Source organism: Brachyhypopomus gauderio, chromosome 14, assembly GCF_052324685.1.
Source record: "Brachyhypopomus gauderio isolate BG-103 chromosome 14, BGAUD_0.2, whole genome shotgun sequence".
In the NCBI taxonomy this organism is placed as follows: Eukaryota; Metazoa; Chordata; class Actinopteri; order Gymnotiformes; family Hypopomidae; genus Brachyhypopomus; species Brachyhypopomus gauderio.
Window position 1 is genome coordinate 18,595,005 of NC_135224.1, and position 16,660 is coordinate 18,611,664.

Here is a 16,660-nt window from a genome sequence, read left to right on the forward strand (position 1 = left end):
TCTTCACGTTCTCTCATGTTTCGTCCTGGAATTACAAGAGGCTTGTATTTGTTAACGTAATACAAGAGAACTGTTCAATCAGACAGATATTTGTTGTGAAACGAAGTAGTTACAATTTCAAGCATTTTCAAGTAATTTAGCCTAAATTCCAGCACTTTTCAAACCTGAAACACAAAGCAACATTAAAATTGGTCAGGTAAATGTTCCTTCCCCTGTATTTGAGGGGTGTTTTTTTTTTTTTTTATACAGTGGTACCTCGAGATACGAGTTTAATCCGTTCCAGACCCGTGCTCGTATCTCGAACTGCTCGGTTCTGGAAGCAATTTAACAATGTAAAGTATTGTAATTGGTTCCGGTCCTTAAAAAAGTCACAAAACTAGCGTAAATGTGGAAAAAAAAGACATGTTCTTTATTAATAAAGGCATGAACCGGTGTCCGAAGTTGGGACAATATCGTCAAGCCTTTCGCCGTGTTTGCACTTTTTAAAGTTGTCCTTCTGCTTCAGGATAGTGCTAATGGTGGATGTACTCCGGGCGAACAGACGAGCGAGTTCGGCTACACGAGTGCCTTTCTCATGCAGGTGAATAATCTCCTGCTTAGTTTCTATAGTTATCATTCTCTTCTCACTGGACTTTCCACTACTAAAGCCCTTCTTTGGAGCCATAATGCAAAAAAAAACGTTTGTAGTATACTGTACTGTATACACCAGGGGTGCTCATTACGTCGATCGCGATCGACCGGTCGATCGCGAAGGAAGTGTCGGTCGATCGCGAAGGAATGTGCGTAGATCGCGTCACATAAAATAGTAGTAGATGAATCGCACATCTGCACTGACGGTTGTATTTTGATTGACATTCACGGTAGCCAATCTGCAATCCACTCAACAAATTACGTTCGCCACCCCCCCCCCCCCCGCTCAACAAATTACGTTCGCCGCCACCCCGGTAGATCTTTCTGACTGGGTCATCTTATAAGTAGCTCGCAAGCTGAAAACTGTGGGCACCCCTGGTATACACCGTACGTACTGTTACTCGTTGCAAAGCACACGTGCGAATGGCTGTGATGACCGGTTCATGCTCGTATCTCGAGCGTGCACTCGGGTGTCGAACAGAAATTTTGCTCGTCTCGGTGCTTGTATCTTGGATCGCTCGTATATAGAGCAGCTCGTATCTCGAGGTACCACTGTACTACTAGGCCTACATATCGTTTCGGACAACACTGCAAAGAATGTGACACGGCAAGATTAAACGCTTCACGAGGTGTGCGGAGTCGCGCGCTACGGTCACTTGTGAAAGTATAAACCTAGATGGAATCTATTGTTGAATAAACATGCAAAATATCTGGAATTATTCTTATTCTTATTACTACATTACACAGTAAAAAACAAAACAAATTAACGTGCTGCTGTTCAGAGAGACACTACACTTCTGTATTTTAATCTTAATTTATCGTGGTTCACATCAATATCGGGATATCCAACAAGGTTATCGCACATCGCAATTCTAGTCCATATCATGCACCCCTAATTGAAATGCCAGTGAACGAACTGATCATTATTTACAGAAAACTAAAAGTTTACTTTTAGTAAATAAATTTTTGTAAATTCAGAACCCCTAACCATGACCTTGACCCTAACCCCAAATCACAAGCAAAATCTCATTGTTTTCACTGATTTTATTTTATTTATTTTTTTACTCTTCCTGATAATGGTCTCCCAGGCAATGCGAGAAGTCAAGGTGTTACCACCAGACCAAACAAATGGCTATGTGTTCTGTGATGTGGAAAGTGTTTACTATCTAGGGGGTCCACTGATATGAGCCATGGGAGACTAAATACAGCAACAAACGCTGGCCATCTGTATGGAAAGACATCAGCACGTGTATTCAGATGGGACTAAAATGATCAGACATCATCAGACAACTGCTGAGTTTGGCAAAAAAAAGGGAGGTAATTCAGCCGGAAATTTTCCTTTAAAAAGGCAGAAAAAAACACCAACGTGACCAATCTGGAGTGAAATAAAATCACAGAATGGCACGTGTAAAAGAACAAATCCCAGATCTACTTTTAAAATTAGTGCTGTCTGTGGAGGACTAAAGAAAGAGACGTGTGGGAGGAAACCAGACTGTAAGCATATGTCGCAATGTTTTGCACCACCACTACCCCTATGGGTGGAGGAAAAGGGCCCGAGGCCCCTGTACCTGCAGCACGGGGCTGTGGTCGAAGTTGTAGGCGCTGGGCCGGCCCTCGAGCGTGGAGAAGGCCACGTTGCCCCCGGTGAGCGGTGAAATGTCGCTGAACTCGTCCGTGCAGAGGGCTTGCTGTTCGTCCTCGTTGGTGCGGATGAAGCCGCGGTTCACCTTGCTGTAGGTCTTCTCGCAGGAACCGCTGTAGTACTGGTAGGGCACCCAAGGGCCGTCCACACGCGTGCGCTTGTAGATCACAAAGCTCTCCGGACGACTGGTGTGGAACTTTAGACGCACGTAGGTGATGTCGAAGGCCTTGCCTGGAGGATGGAGAAGGGTGGAGAGAGGAGGAGGGAGATGGAGAGATGAAGAGGAGAGAAAACACAATAAATCAGTCCAATGCACAGGACAGCACGCACTACACACACATGGCCAGGAAGAGATGTTTGTGATAGGAGGCCACGCTGAAGGCCCTAGGGCAGGCGTACTCAACTAAATTTGTCCGCGGTCCAATTTTGGCAGATACCTGTGACCTGAGGTCCAGTGCGGCGGGGGTGGCGAACGTAAGTCATTGAGCGGGGGGGGGGGGACGGTGCGCGAACGGTGGAGGCGTTTATACTTTCGCGAGCGTCACTGCAGTGTTCTCCGAAACGATAGGCGTTTTGTCCGAAACGATATGTGGTAGAAACACCCCTCAAAACAGGGGAATTAACATTTACCTGACCAATTTTAATGTTGCTATATGTTTCAGGTTTGAAAAGTGCTGGAATTTAGGTTAAAGTACTTTAAAATGCTTGAAATTGTAACTACTTGGTTTCACAACAAATAGCTGTCTGACTGACTAGTTCTCTTGTATTAGGTTAACAAATACGAGCCTCTTGTAATTCCAGGACGAAACATGAGAGAACGTGAAGACGTGAAGATTGGGCGTTTTTTAAATAAACAACCATTAAATAATGTGATAAAAAGCGAATTATTTCGAGTATATGTATAAATATTTAACTTAATTATGTTTAACATGCTGGGAAATATTGAAATGGACCTTGGAAGTGACGTACAAGTGCTTTAATTCCACCTTATAAAGGTGTATGAAAACGTGACTTTGTTCATTGCGCTGAAGCGCGGCGCGAAGTTACAAAATTCGAGAGGTGCACGACCTCTCGAACCGACAGCGCGCGAGGCACTCGCGCACACGCGAAGCCACAGCGATTACGACATTTTCGCCGCGCGGACCCTCGCGCCGCTCGCGAAGCGTCAACCAGGCAGGCTTGTTGTTGAGCGCGGGGGGGGGGGGGGGGGGGGGGGGTGCAGCGTAAGTTGTTGAGCGGGGGTGGCAAACGTAACACTCGTGACGGAGTGTTTTTTCAATAGCCCTGAAATAAATGTTACGGTTTTGTTTTGGTCCGTATCCAGTTAATCAGGAATGTGATTGGGTCCGGACAGGACTGCGTTCGGGTCCGGATCCGGACCGCGGTCCGCCAGTTGAGTACCCCTGCCCTAGGGGCAGAGCAGACACGAGACAGGACCAATGGGCTCTCGGGGGAGGAGTTCTGGCAGACACAGACGGGACCTTAACGCCATATTCACTCATTCATAAACTATCTGTACCTCAGCACGACGCCACAGGCACCTACACATGGAGGAAATGGTCTGCTTCTCAGAAGCAACAAACTGGCCAGGGAGAAATATCAATGCCATCTTAGTCATAAAAAACAAACAATTATTATTATTATTCATTTTCCAACCTTCCTCCAGCATTGACTTTGGCAAAAAACTGTAAAGACTAACTAGAACATCCACATGTGTGAAATAACACAAAAAAACAACATTGGACGACAGAAATGAGATAGAGTGATTAAATGTAATTGATTAAAGTTCTTGGGTTCATATGTGAACTGCAGCAGTCTGTTGAGGTCTCCCAGCAATAAATCTGTGTATGCAGGAACGCATGACGCAAGTCTGAACAAGCACAACGTGTCCGAGAGGACCCAAGCGCATCCCCACAGAGAACAAGGAAGCACTCCACAGAGATGGCGTTTATTTTGAGTGAAGGAAATGACACCATCTTTCAGCAGAGCCACAGGGGATTGTGGGATTGGGGAGCTGGGAGGGGGAGGAATAAGGCAATGTTTGCTTTAGCAAAGACTCTGTTCTCCTCACACATCCTCAAAGACTAAAATGGTGGACAAATGCATTAAACAAATAGGCCGACTTATGCAAAGGTAAACACCAAAAAGTAGTTCACTGATGCCGAGACAGGCTGTTTCATCACAGCTGCCTTTGGGTGTCTGGTGGAGGTTACCATAACAATGAACACGCTCACCTTCCAGAGACCTCTGCACGCACTTCAATTGGTCAAGGTCAAAGTTCATGCAAAGCGAGAGAACGTTTAACATCAGGGTGTGGACCCGTTACCACCTCCTTATTCGTGAACACAGAATGTGAGGACCTACTTAAAGATATGAAATGCTGGACGTTTAACCCAGTGTGTGTGTGAAACCGGCCTACATATCTCTCGGGACACTCGGGAGCGGAGCATCCAACACGCATCCAGCGCGCTCCGTCTGCAGTCTAATTCAGCTGGTACTCATACTCCTAATGAGTTTATACTTTTTTTACATAAACAGTTGGCGCAGGCCCAGCTGTGTATTACACACTTCGTCGGGGTTTCACGACACGGCGCTGCAGAAAAGCAACAACTAACTTGTGCCGGTGGGGGCATTAAAGGGAGACCTAAAGAGAAAACGCACCATTTTTGACACGTTTGCTTCCAGTAAAACACAGGAGATGAATTAAAAGCTTTGATGTCGGTTACGAATTAAAATGTTTGACGTGAGTTTCTTTAAGGCTGGTAATACAGCTACAGTGTAACGCATCTGTATATTCCACATGGATGTATGCTAGAAAACGCACCCAAGGTAGGAGCCCAATTAAAGTGATGGGAGTACCGCTTCTATTTTAAATGTGTGCAAACCTCCTCAAAACTACCCTGTGGATAACCAGCTCAGTGTGAAAGACCAAAGCATTCATGAACGTTTTGTCCTTCTGGCGAGAGGCTGAATTAAGGTTGTCGCTGAGGGTTCTGGGCGCTGGACTCCTCTCTGAAGCCGCCCCCACACCCCAGCACAACAAGACAAACGTCTGTTGGCACAGCAACGTGGAGCCGAGTGACCGGCTAGATGGAGAACCAAACAACAGAAGCCCTTCATGGGAGCGATGTGGCGCTGTGCGATAGTCCTGGAAAACCAGAAAACCATAAAGGGAAACCATAAAGACGCTCCACCCATGCATACAACCGCAGAGCACTGCTGGGTCTGGGACACGGCTCGGTCCCGGGTCAGGGACACGGCTCGGTGCCGGGTCAGGCAGAAGGGACTCAACCCGCCATGCTAGCTTAAAACTCAGCCTCGACGACATCACAGCCTGAAACGACACTCAGGTTTCACGAGGCCTGAAAAATTCACCCTCCCAATTCTGATAACAATTCAACAATACAGTCAAAAACTGCTCTGTACAATCAAATTCTCATGAAGTACTTTACAACTACAGCTTGAACAATGAGATCTTATCAAACACTGGAACAGGTTTCAACGAAAAATACACATGTCCTGCCAAACAACATGAACATAACAGTCCAAATGTTCTTCATCGCAATCCAACAACCAGCACCTGGGACCTACCACGGAGAAACACTCTCCCCTGAAGAGTAGAGACTTGGCCCCGCATTGCTGTCCACTGCAGCTGCAGACGTCCCCTAAAGGATCATCTGTCTCCAGGAGCCACGACCCAGCCGGGATCGTCACAGTGCCACCGGGCCCCAGCACACAAGTGCGAGCTGTGAGGAACACTTACGCCCTCTAACTGGAGTCATTACACCGATGAACTGACATACACAACAGATAAAAAAGGAAATTTGGTTTTTAGTAATTCTGTTTCTCGCCACGTATTTTTCTCTGATTAGTTCTTTATGTGGTGTAATCTGCATTGGAATATACTTATTGGCGTTGAGCTCCCAGTATGATTTCAGTCCCATGGGGTTTCAATCCCATCCTTATTAGAGCCCAAAACCACAGAGTGAGAAGAACTACCACAGTCGTTTAATATGCAAATCCCCACATAATTATATATCCAACACAGGTGTTAATTGACACAGAAACATATTGACATTAGTACTACAGCATGAATAAGTCACTATTAATTAATCAACCCATCAGTCTAAAGCTGTTGTGTGTTTCTCTATGTTAATAGTGATCTTTTGTACTGGGTAAAAACAGTAATCCAACGGTTTGCTTGGACTTGAGTAGTAGACGTATACAGATGCGTTGGCTGGTTTAGCACAGCACCCTGATGGACATTTGTTTATCTACATCAGTCCTGATTACTGTACTGGGGTTCTTTTGCACGTACTCGAACGGGTTTTTGCTTGACCGCAACAGTGAAGCTCTGGATCGTATGACATGCTCCTTTGCTACATGCGAGGGTGCAGAAAGAGGGGGTGGGGGGCTCTGGTTCAGATGAGAGGAATGTGTTTCTGCACAGCCCAGCAAGGGGAGGAGGGAGAGGAAGAGAAGGGGGGGGGGGAGAGAGAGAGGGAGAGAGGGAGGGAGGGAGGGAGAGAGGGAGAGGGAGGGAGGGAGAGAGGGATAGGAGAGAGGGAGGGAGAGAGGGAGGGAGGGATAGGAGAGAGGGAGGGATGGGAGAGGGATGGGGAAAGAGGGATGGGGAAAGAGAGGGAGAGATCATGGAAGACACTGGCTGCAGTTGATCAAACGAGAGAGGAGATAGGATAAAAAGAGAAGATACAGTCAGCGCAAAGAAGCTGCAGGCGATCAGAGCAAGACGAAACACGACGGAAGCAAAACATCAACGTGAGGAGAACAAACAAACAGACACCGATGAAACATGGTCCTCACCACAGAACCTGCAATCAACATGGCTCTCCATAATGTCTTCACATTCACCTTTCAAATTCAGGCTACAAGAGGTGGACTTTTTGTTTTACATCTTCCCTCCAAAGGAGAATGTGAACTTCCTGTAACTCGTGAGCGCTGCAGGGATCAGTGGAACAGAACTGGTTATTATGGTTCATGGCGAGAGTGTTATGGCAGCCCGCTGAGGTTTGTACAGAAACCATAAACATGGGCCTCTCGACCCAACTGAACCAAGGCCTGACTATGAAAACACAACCAACAGAGGACTAGCGTCTCCATGGAGGACTAGAACCTGGAGACACAACTGCAGACAAATGCTAGGAAGAAACGTAACCCCAACCCTAACCGAACCGATTCCTCAACTCCCAACCAAACCAAGTGGCGGTGAACAATTACAAACATATGCTGCGTGGCTGTAGTACTATTTATCACGAAGGGTTTCAACAGTTCCTGCTCCGAGGAGCGAGGCCACAGCTGCTGGCTTTCCTGAGAAAGAGGCCATCGTAAATCCGCTCAGTGTGTAAGCAGATGGCATTATAGGAAGAGTCATGAGAACAGCGTTGATCCCGTGTTCCCAAGAGCGTCTGGGCTTTGGAGCCGCTAGCGGCCCGGACATTTACAAACCACCACGTACAATTTACCACTCGTGTGCGCTGTAACACTGTGGACATAGCAGTTTTCCTGAGTCACGAGAGTCCTGGGAGTCGCCGGGGGACTGTGGGTCCCTGGGAGACGCCGGAGGACTGTGGGTCCCTGGGAGACGCCGGAGGACTGTGGGTCCCTGGGAGACGCCGGAGGACTGTGGGTCCTTGGGAGACGCCGGAGGACTGTGGGTCCTTGGGAGACGCCGGAGGACTGTGGGTCCCTGGGAGACGCCGGAGGACTGTGGGTCCTTGGGAGACGCCGGAGGACTGTGGGTCCTAAGAGACACTGGAGGATTCCATGAGAAGTGGTGAGGTATGGGTGAATGCATCAACAGAAGCTCCGTGCCCTTGAGTTTCTGCTTTTTGGAGTGACTGGACTGCTAAACTCCTGCTGTCATTTTCATTCACAGAGCTGAGCTTTAAAATCCTGCTTCCAGAGTCTGATTAGAGGGACAGACACCAACACACCATGAATGATCATTTGTTCTAATAAGGGACGACAAAGAAAAGAGGCCTCATGGGACTTCTTCATGCTACATGGGACTTGGGAAGTGACAACACTCGGCTTGGCCTAGAAATGTGCCAGCACTCATTTATGGGCTGAAGAAGAGAAAGACCAGGACTGAATCAAGAGGCTGTTTCACATGGGAAGACTGCCTGGGCTCACAAAGCACATCCTCCAGTGACCATTCAAAAGGAGATACTCAATACTACCAATGAAGACACACGAAATGAATTAAAATAAACAAGGGTGCTCGCTTTTACCTAAAAGGATTTTCACTGTAGTCAGTGAAAAGGCCTCTAGACTCAGTAACTGTAAATACACATAGTCCTCCCATTGACAGAGGAGCTTAGCTTGTCTGTCCATTCAGAAGTGTGAGGGTGAGGTCCACCTTTCTCAGTCCAGAAATTCCTTTGAGCTTTAGCCTTGCCGGCTTCCCCAAAGGGCGGAGCGTTTTTGCCGTTGCCCATGCGATGAATTCACGCCTTTCAAAACACCTTGAAAGCACGTCAGCGCCATTCAAAGGCCAAGCTGCAGCTCTGTCGAGACAAAGGACTGACCAACAAGGCAAAACAAACAGACACACGGGCCCCCCACGGGACGGCTGCAGGACACAGGGTAATTCCTCCGTGATGTTTACTGGAGGACTCCAGCAAATGGTGAGGAATAAAAAACAGAAACACAGTTACAATGTCGTGTGAATGTAGATATACTGATGATGTCTGTGAAGGGGACGTATATCTTCATGGTTATGACAAAACATTTGCAGTTACTGGATTTCCTGTGAGAACACAGCAGCTTAATACAAACGCCACCTTGCAGTTTTACAGTCCACACTCCCCCTCTCTCACCTTCCCACAATCCCTTGCATACACACCCCAGAATCACACAACTCCATACATGTACTAACACCCACACACCCAATACCAAGCATGCAGCCTCCCCCACAGACACAATATCATGCCTGCACCCACACCACACCCACGCAAGCAGGCGGCCAGACGGTTAGGGTGCAGGCTACTCCTTCGTAATCCAGACTCACAGGTGAGCTACACACACAACCAGCCTTCACTTCACCATCAGCTTTAGCGCACCTGAATTCAGGAAAGAGTTTTGCCATGCAGAGCAAACAGAAGTCACTATCAAAATGTTTTAAATTATCCATATGCTTTGTCTTAGTCAAGAAACCACAGAAATTTCAACCAGATGTGAATAGTTCTGCAAGTAGAGACTACTGAAATTCAGAATACAATCTTGGAGCAATAAACACACCAGTATTACAACAGCCTGGGCGAGCAGTCAGTACTTCTGTCATTTCGACAGAGGTGTGTGTTAACCGGGTTGGAGCGGCGCCGACCCAGTGAAGTAACACCGGGCCTCGTCATGCACTCCTCCGACACGCTTTCACACTCTTAAAACACTCCACAAAGTGAAGCGCACACACACAGGGAAAGAGAGACAGAGGAAAAAAAAAAGAGAGATTTGGAAAAAAGGGGAGGGAGGTCCCCCAAGAGGAGATAGGGATTAGGGGGTGCTGTGAGAATCAGAGGTTATCATCCAGTGGAGAAGCCTCCACCCATCTCCCCCAGCCCAATTAAACGCTCCGCTCATGACTTCATCGCATTCTTCGCCCGTGGAACGAACAATCGTGGCTTTGACTTTGTAACGTGTGGGCATGACCAACTCTCTTCCCACGTAAGCAACATTTTCCTCATCTGCCCCTCGTCCAGCTGGGAGCTATGTGGAACATCTGCTGGCGTCCACACTCCCACGGAAGACGGCCCCACGCTGACGCACGCGGGGCTCACATATCGCGACCCCTGCTCAACACCACACCACTCCCGCCAGCTCAAGAACCACGTGTTATGACTTCGCATTAAACGTTTGACTACTGATCCTGTCAAAAAATATATATATATACAAATGGAAGAAACACAGTGAGCACCGCCCTGCAGCGGTGTCCTGACGTTTTGTAAATTCTGTCATTTGTTCCCGGGGGAATCACTTGCTTTATAGAGTAGCTTTGGCAGGAACGTCTTGGATGCCATGGATACATTTCACCTTTACAGATTAGCCACTTAACACAGTGTCCCAGCAACAGACATGCCCGGTTTAACCTGTAACACATCCGAGAACGGTCTGAGACAGGCCAGACACCAGCTCGCTCTCAAGACACCTTCCACGATCAGATGATGAGGAGGGAGACGAAGGGATGTGCACCAGACTGCAGCTAGTCCAGATTACACACGGGGCAAACACAGAGGGATTATTGGGAGACAGAGTGGGGGAGGGACAGATTACACACGGGGCAAACACAAGAGGGTTCACTGGGAGACCGAGTGGGGGGGAGGGGCAGAGAGGTGCGCATTACAATGGAGGAATGTGAAGAATGTGGCGGAATACAGCGGCAGAGAGGAGCTGATAGCCCTTCACAAAACGCCGTGCATGAGAGACACCTTTTCATGTGGGGATTAGGGAGGGACGACCCCCTTCCCTCCCCCACTCCTTCTCCCCCACCCCCTCTATCTCTCCCCCTCTCCCCCACTCCCTCTATCTATCCCCCTCTCATCTCCATATATGGATGTGAACCCCTTTCATGAACTGGCCACATAATTAAGGACCCACGCTCTTAAACTCAAACTGGTCCTGTTCCAACTCAAAACTAAATGCAGGAAGCGGCAGATTATCTGGAGGAAGAAGCTCTTCTCGGATCGTCGGACTTGACGCCTGCTCCTTAATCTGTCGAAGTATCTCGCATGTTCATCCGGAGAAAGCCCCATTCTTTACTCAGCCTAAACATTGCTGTCTATTCAGGGCTTTGTATTTGCTCGGTCTTTGAGGAGAAGTCACAAGACTTCAGGTGTTGAGCTCTGGAGGGTGGAGGGTGGGGGACTGTCCTGGCCTGTGGGGTGATTCTTTAAGCTGGGTGAGGGAATCCATAATGTCAAGGGCTGACAGAGAACAGAGCACTAGGGCTTAACATACGGGGTTAAACACAAATCTCTACAGATAGTGAAGTGCTTTTACAAATTTATTATCCATGATTTCTCAGTTACAGGTTTCACACCGTTTGAACCTACAAGACAGCTGGGCACCAAAGGCAGGATTTCTTAACTGATGGCTGGACCACCTGTGAGCTAGTAAGGGCAGGAAGGTGAGAAAACAGGACAGCACTGTGCTAAAACTTCACACGTCTGCTCACTAGGACAAAGGTGGAGCACACCCACACTACTCTAACCCACACCCACACTACTCTAACCCACACCCACACTACTCTAACCCACACCCACACTACTCTAACCCACACCCACAATACTCTAACCCACACCCACAATACTCTAACCCACACTACTCTAACCTACACCCACACTACTCTAACCCACACCCACACTACTCTAACCCACACCCACACTACTCTAACCCACACCCACACTACTCTAACCCACACCCACACTACTCTAACCCACACCCACACTACTCTAACCTACACCCACACTACTCTAACCTACACCCACACTACTCTAACCCACACCCACCCTAACATGCACACACACACACACACAGAGCAGCTGATGGCTTTATGGCATATTAAAGTGTGAGGTGCGAGGTGCAGGTGAACACTCCTGCTGTTACATCCACTGGAGTGAACACTCCTGCTGTTACATCCACTGGAGTGAACACTCCTGTCTCTTCGGTTACACTTGTTGCAATACAGCCTTTAAAAGAGCTGCACTGTTTTGCTTCGATCAGATTGAAGCGGTTAGCGTTAACCTGTGTTAGCCTAACCTGACCACTGCCCCTTGATGACTAGTGCGAATCCTCATTTGTTGCTCATAATGTGCCTTTCAATGGCTCATCAAAAATCACTGATGGTAATGGATGTTGAAGTTTTACATATTAAAGATTTTATAACAAAAATCTGATCAAATCAATCTGGAATCTATTGGTTTCCATTTTGAAATTATTTTTTGATAAAACCAACCATTCAAGAGTCCTAAAAAGGGTCCTGCATGAAGGCCCTTGTACCGCATCCCAAGCGCGCGCGCGCGCGCACACACGCGCACACACACACACACACACACACACACACACACACACACACACACACACACACACACACACACACACAGCCCTTGAGGAACCACATCACAGGGTATTCACAGACGAGTCTTTGTGGAAGACTAGTCATAACAATGGCCTTTTCTGCTCAGTGCATCCTCACACATGCTGGTAGTCTGTCCTAGCAGAGGACCTCAGTGCTGGTGAGTCTGCCTTCATCACATCTAGTGTTCATGTGAATTACAGAGAACACACACTGTTCTTGGAAACCAAACTGATCCAGCTGTCCCAAAACTGCATACAAGGTTCATGAGCAACATGGCTTTGTTTGGGTTACTTTTTAATGCTTTGCTTTGGTACCATAATTGTATTTCTATAACCTCAATGTGCTAGGAGGTGTTGTAAATAAAAGCACCTGTTGAGGCTGATAGTTATGTTATTAGGCAGTTAAACATCATTCTAGTGGAGTTCTAGTGACTAACAGTTGGCCGGTTATATGCCATTTTGAAAAACATTATTTTTTGAATGCCAACAGTGTTACATGTAAAAGGAAAATCAAAAGTTAAACAATTTTATAACTAATTTGTTCTTATTATTAATTCGTTTTTATAAGACACCAAAAAAAAACATTACATAGCTTAATACACCATTGACTTCCCTGCTCTCAGAGTATCGGTATTGTAAAACCTGTATCGGTCCAACCCTAGTGGTGAGGAGGGAAGCCACTCCAGTGTGAGCTTCTGCTTAAGCCCCGCCCCACCTTGCAGCCCTGTGATGTTCTACCATTCTCTGCTCAGCTGCTGGAGAAACACCACGGTCAAGCCGCGAGACACTGAACTTTTCCCTCAACAAGTCTTCACTGTCACTATTTTTATTAGGCCGTACAAAATATGTGCACTGCACTAAGTGTGTATTTCCTTATGCTGTTGGATAATGGTAAGATAGACATGGTCTATAGCCTAAATCAACTGAAACGCTGTCCACATCCATTGTGCAATGTGGAGTTACAGCTGTAGATTCAATATGGCGCGAGTGAGTTTATGGGTTTGCTAGGTTTGTGGTGGGGTCCACACGTGACTATTTCATTTGGCTCCCTTGCTGGTATCTGAAGAATCAACTAGGGGGAGGAAACTCCATGCAGCTGTGTCTGCTGTAGAACCTGGTCCACTCGACATCCCTGCCTCCTCTCCTCCCAATCAGAGGTCCTGAAGTCCTGCCTGCAGGACAGTCCTTTGCAACAGCACAGACCTACAACAACCACCTCAAGAACCACATGAGATCTCTGCCTCACTGTGCAAACTCAACACAGTTAGCAAATAGTGTGCTCTCGGAGAACGCAAACACTGCGTGGAGGAACAACCTCTAGCATCCAGTCTGGGCTTGCAAACACACGAGTTAATGATGAACTAATATTACACCCACAATGGCAAATCAGAAAAATGTATAGTGTGTGGAAGAGGTGGGGGGGGGGGGGGGTTACTTCTACCCTACAATTACTTTGCTGTTCATTAACCTCAAGCCCTTTTGGCATGCAAGAACCACTTTCCAAACCAGCAAACACGCAGATTTGCTTCCAGGGTGAATTTGAACTTGTGAGCTGTGCTTTCCTGCCAAGGTTAGATACATTCAAGATGCTCCTCAGATTGCGACAAACAGATTCTTTCTTCGGAGGAATGTTTTTCCTCTATAAAGCGAGGGCTAAGGACACATACTATGCTGGCGCTCAACAGTGGACAGCTGAGAAAACAGTGTAGAACTTGGGACCGTCTCCTTAAATAGGACTTCCGGTATCGGGGCAGATGGTATATATGGGGGGGGGGGGGGGGGGGGGGGCGTTGTTTGCAACAGCCTAAACCTTCCCATTTCCCAGGATTATCATCATCACATCTGTACGAGTTGAGAAGTTTGCAGATCTTTCACCCATTATTACTGACACACAAGCCAGAACCACTCTCGGGCGCCTTCTCAACCTCAGCTTCTCAACCTCTTTACTGGCAGTCCTGATGAAGACATATGTCCTACATAGTATATTGAAAACCTGGGAGTGGGTATTTTGGCTGTTACTGCAGCCTTGAGTATGAGAACGGAAACTACATTAATCAAACTTATTATTATGACTAGATCGTCTAAGAACAGGTGTACTGGCATGACGTCACAGGTCTTATTTCTTTTCTGTGTAACCAAAAACACATTTGCATGGTTTTCAAATGGTTGTAGACAGTATTCAGTATAAATGTGCTGCAATTAAGTCTTTTATGTAAAGAACTGTTGATCCCCCCCCCCCAGTTTTACATTAACACACACAGCGGTTGTGTAGCGGTGTAGTTTAAGTCCAGATGGAACCAAATAAACACCACCAGAGCTGATTCAACAATAACAAGCGTGTTCGTTCGACACCAGGGTTTACGGGGGAGTGGCACTGAATGGAGAACAGCAGTTATCAAGGTCGTTTCCCCCTCTGTGTGAGGCTGCTGTTAAAATGTGTGAACATCTGGTGAACACTGCAACAGGACAACGTGCAGAAACACAAGGACTCTTGGGAAGAGTCTTGGAGGACTCTGGAGTCATCTCCCCAGTGTCAAACCACTGGGCACATTCTCTGAAAGTCTCATTCGCAGCTTCAAAACCAGTTTTTATTCACCGTATCTTTGCCTCCTGTTGCACCACAAGACAATCCTCCCTCAAAACAGGCTAAAATTACACTGCAAATATCTGTACGTCTCCGTGATGCATCTTTCTTCATTGTTTAAAGCCCCACAGGCACGTCTGCATCTGTCCGTCTGAAGGAATCACGCTGCCTCCGCTGGTTTATAATTTCCTGTGCAACACAGTTCAACATCAGAGATGCGCTTAAGGGAGCGCGGACACAGCCCTCGCATAACCACCCCCCACCGTCTCTCCGCACTTCCTCTGCACTGCTTTTATGAGCGAGCCGGTCGTACAGCCAGACAGAGCTGTTCCCACAGCCTGGACTTCCTGGATCAAGGGCAGGCAGTCTGAAGAGGAGGAGGAGGAGGAGGAGGAGGAGGAAGAGCCACCACCTGCAAGTCAGCTTCTCCAAAATCAACAAATAAACAAACGTATAAACCAATAATAAAACACCACAAGATTCTTAAACCATTAGATTATTGATGTCTGTCTGATTTAAAATTACAAAGTGGTACAAACTGCCAACGGAGAAGCTTTGTAGTGGAGCTACAGAAAGGGCCAGAAAGTCCACAGACGCCTTACTAGGCTAGCCAGACCCAGACGGCTCTTATCAGCTGATCTCCTCAAAGCCCACAGAATGCGAATGGTGCCAGCACCACGGAGAAGTTCAGCTCCACCGTGGCTGGTGGGTCAGCCTCCCGAACCCGCAGAGAGTCGCGTGACCGTCAAGACGGCAGGACTCCCCGATAACGACCACACTAAAGAGCGAAAAGATACAGCTCCCCGCTCACATCTGCAGGAGGTATCTGCACTTTTCAAAAGGTCCTTCCCGAGAGCGATAAGGGAGAAGGAGAGACGTCTCTCTAATAGGACCTGCCATGGTTTTAAGATTGTCATCATGGGATCATTATGACTGGGTTTGTTTAGTCTGAACCTGCATGTGTAGAAGGAACAGGGCACAAATTGACCTGCACTGACAAATTGACACAGAGTGTTAAAAATGCTTCACCCATATTTTAGAAATAATCATATTTTGATCATTAGAACGATATGCAGGATTGAAAATAAGAGAACCAGGAAGCAACAGGTCCTGTGCACCAGAAGTGTGTGATCCTACATCACCCCAATCCTGTACAATTTAATGTTTCTTGTGAAAAATACCATCATGATTATAATACATACTAACCCATGGAATAAATGCACTGCCATAAACAAATGGAACCAGACTTTACTGGGTATAATCCAAATAACTCCAGTCTCCAGGGGCAACGGTAAAGCGAGCTTACTGGTACCAACTGGGAACAAACACTGGACGTCAGAAGACTGGCACTGGGGTGGCTTCAGCTATAAACAGAGCCACTTATTTGTTTATAATGCGGTTGTTGACAGGCTGGCAGGTGCTGGAGGCTCTGACGGGTTTGCGCGGCGCGCTAATCAGCAGGGGCTAGCGTCTCCGACAGAACGCCGCACCCGCGGGCCTCACAGAACCGCCTCGCCATACCAGCCTGCCTCTTAATTGGAACAACGTCATCCGACGGTGCTAAATGCAGCCCTGGGAACACAGACGGCTCTGGGACAGGTGCGGGAGCTAAAGCAAGGCCTGACACGCTGAGGCAGAAGTCTACCACTGGTCCATGACAGAAAATAGCTAAAGGGCATGGCGATAATAACACAGGAACATTTGCAGTCTAT

At 47.4% G+C, this 16,660-nt stretch overlaps 1 protein-coding gene across 1 annotated transcript in view; it reads right to left on the bottom strand.

Moving 5' to 3' along the window:
* The window catches only part of lamc1 (laminin, gamma 1), a 49,695-nt gene that overhangs the window by 21,971 nt on the left and 11,064 nt on the right, over positions 1-16,660 (bottom strand). The window contains exon 2 of the mRNA XM_076973577.1: positions 2,199-2,503. Within this exon, the coding sequence (XP_076829692.1) occupies positions 2,199-2,503 (305 nt within the window). The remainder of the gene's footprint in view (positions 1-2,198; positions 2,504-16,660) is intronic.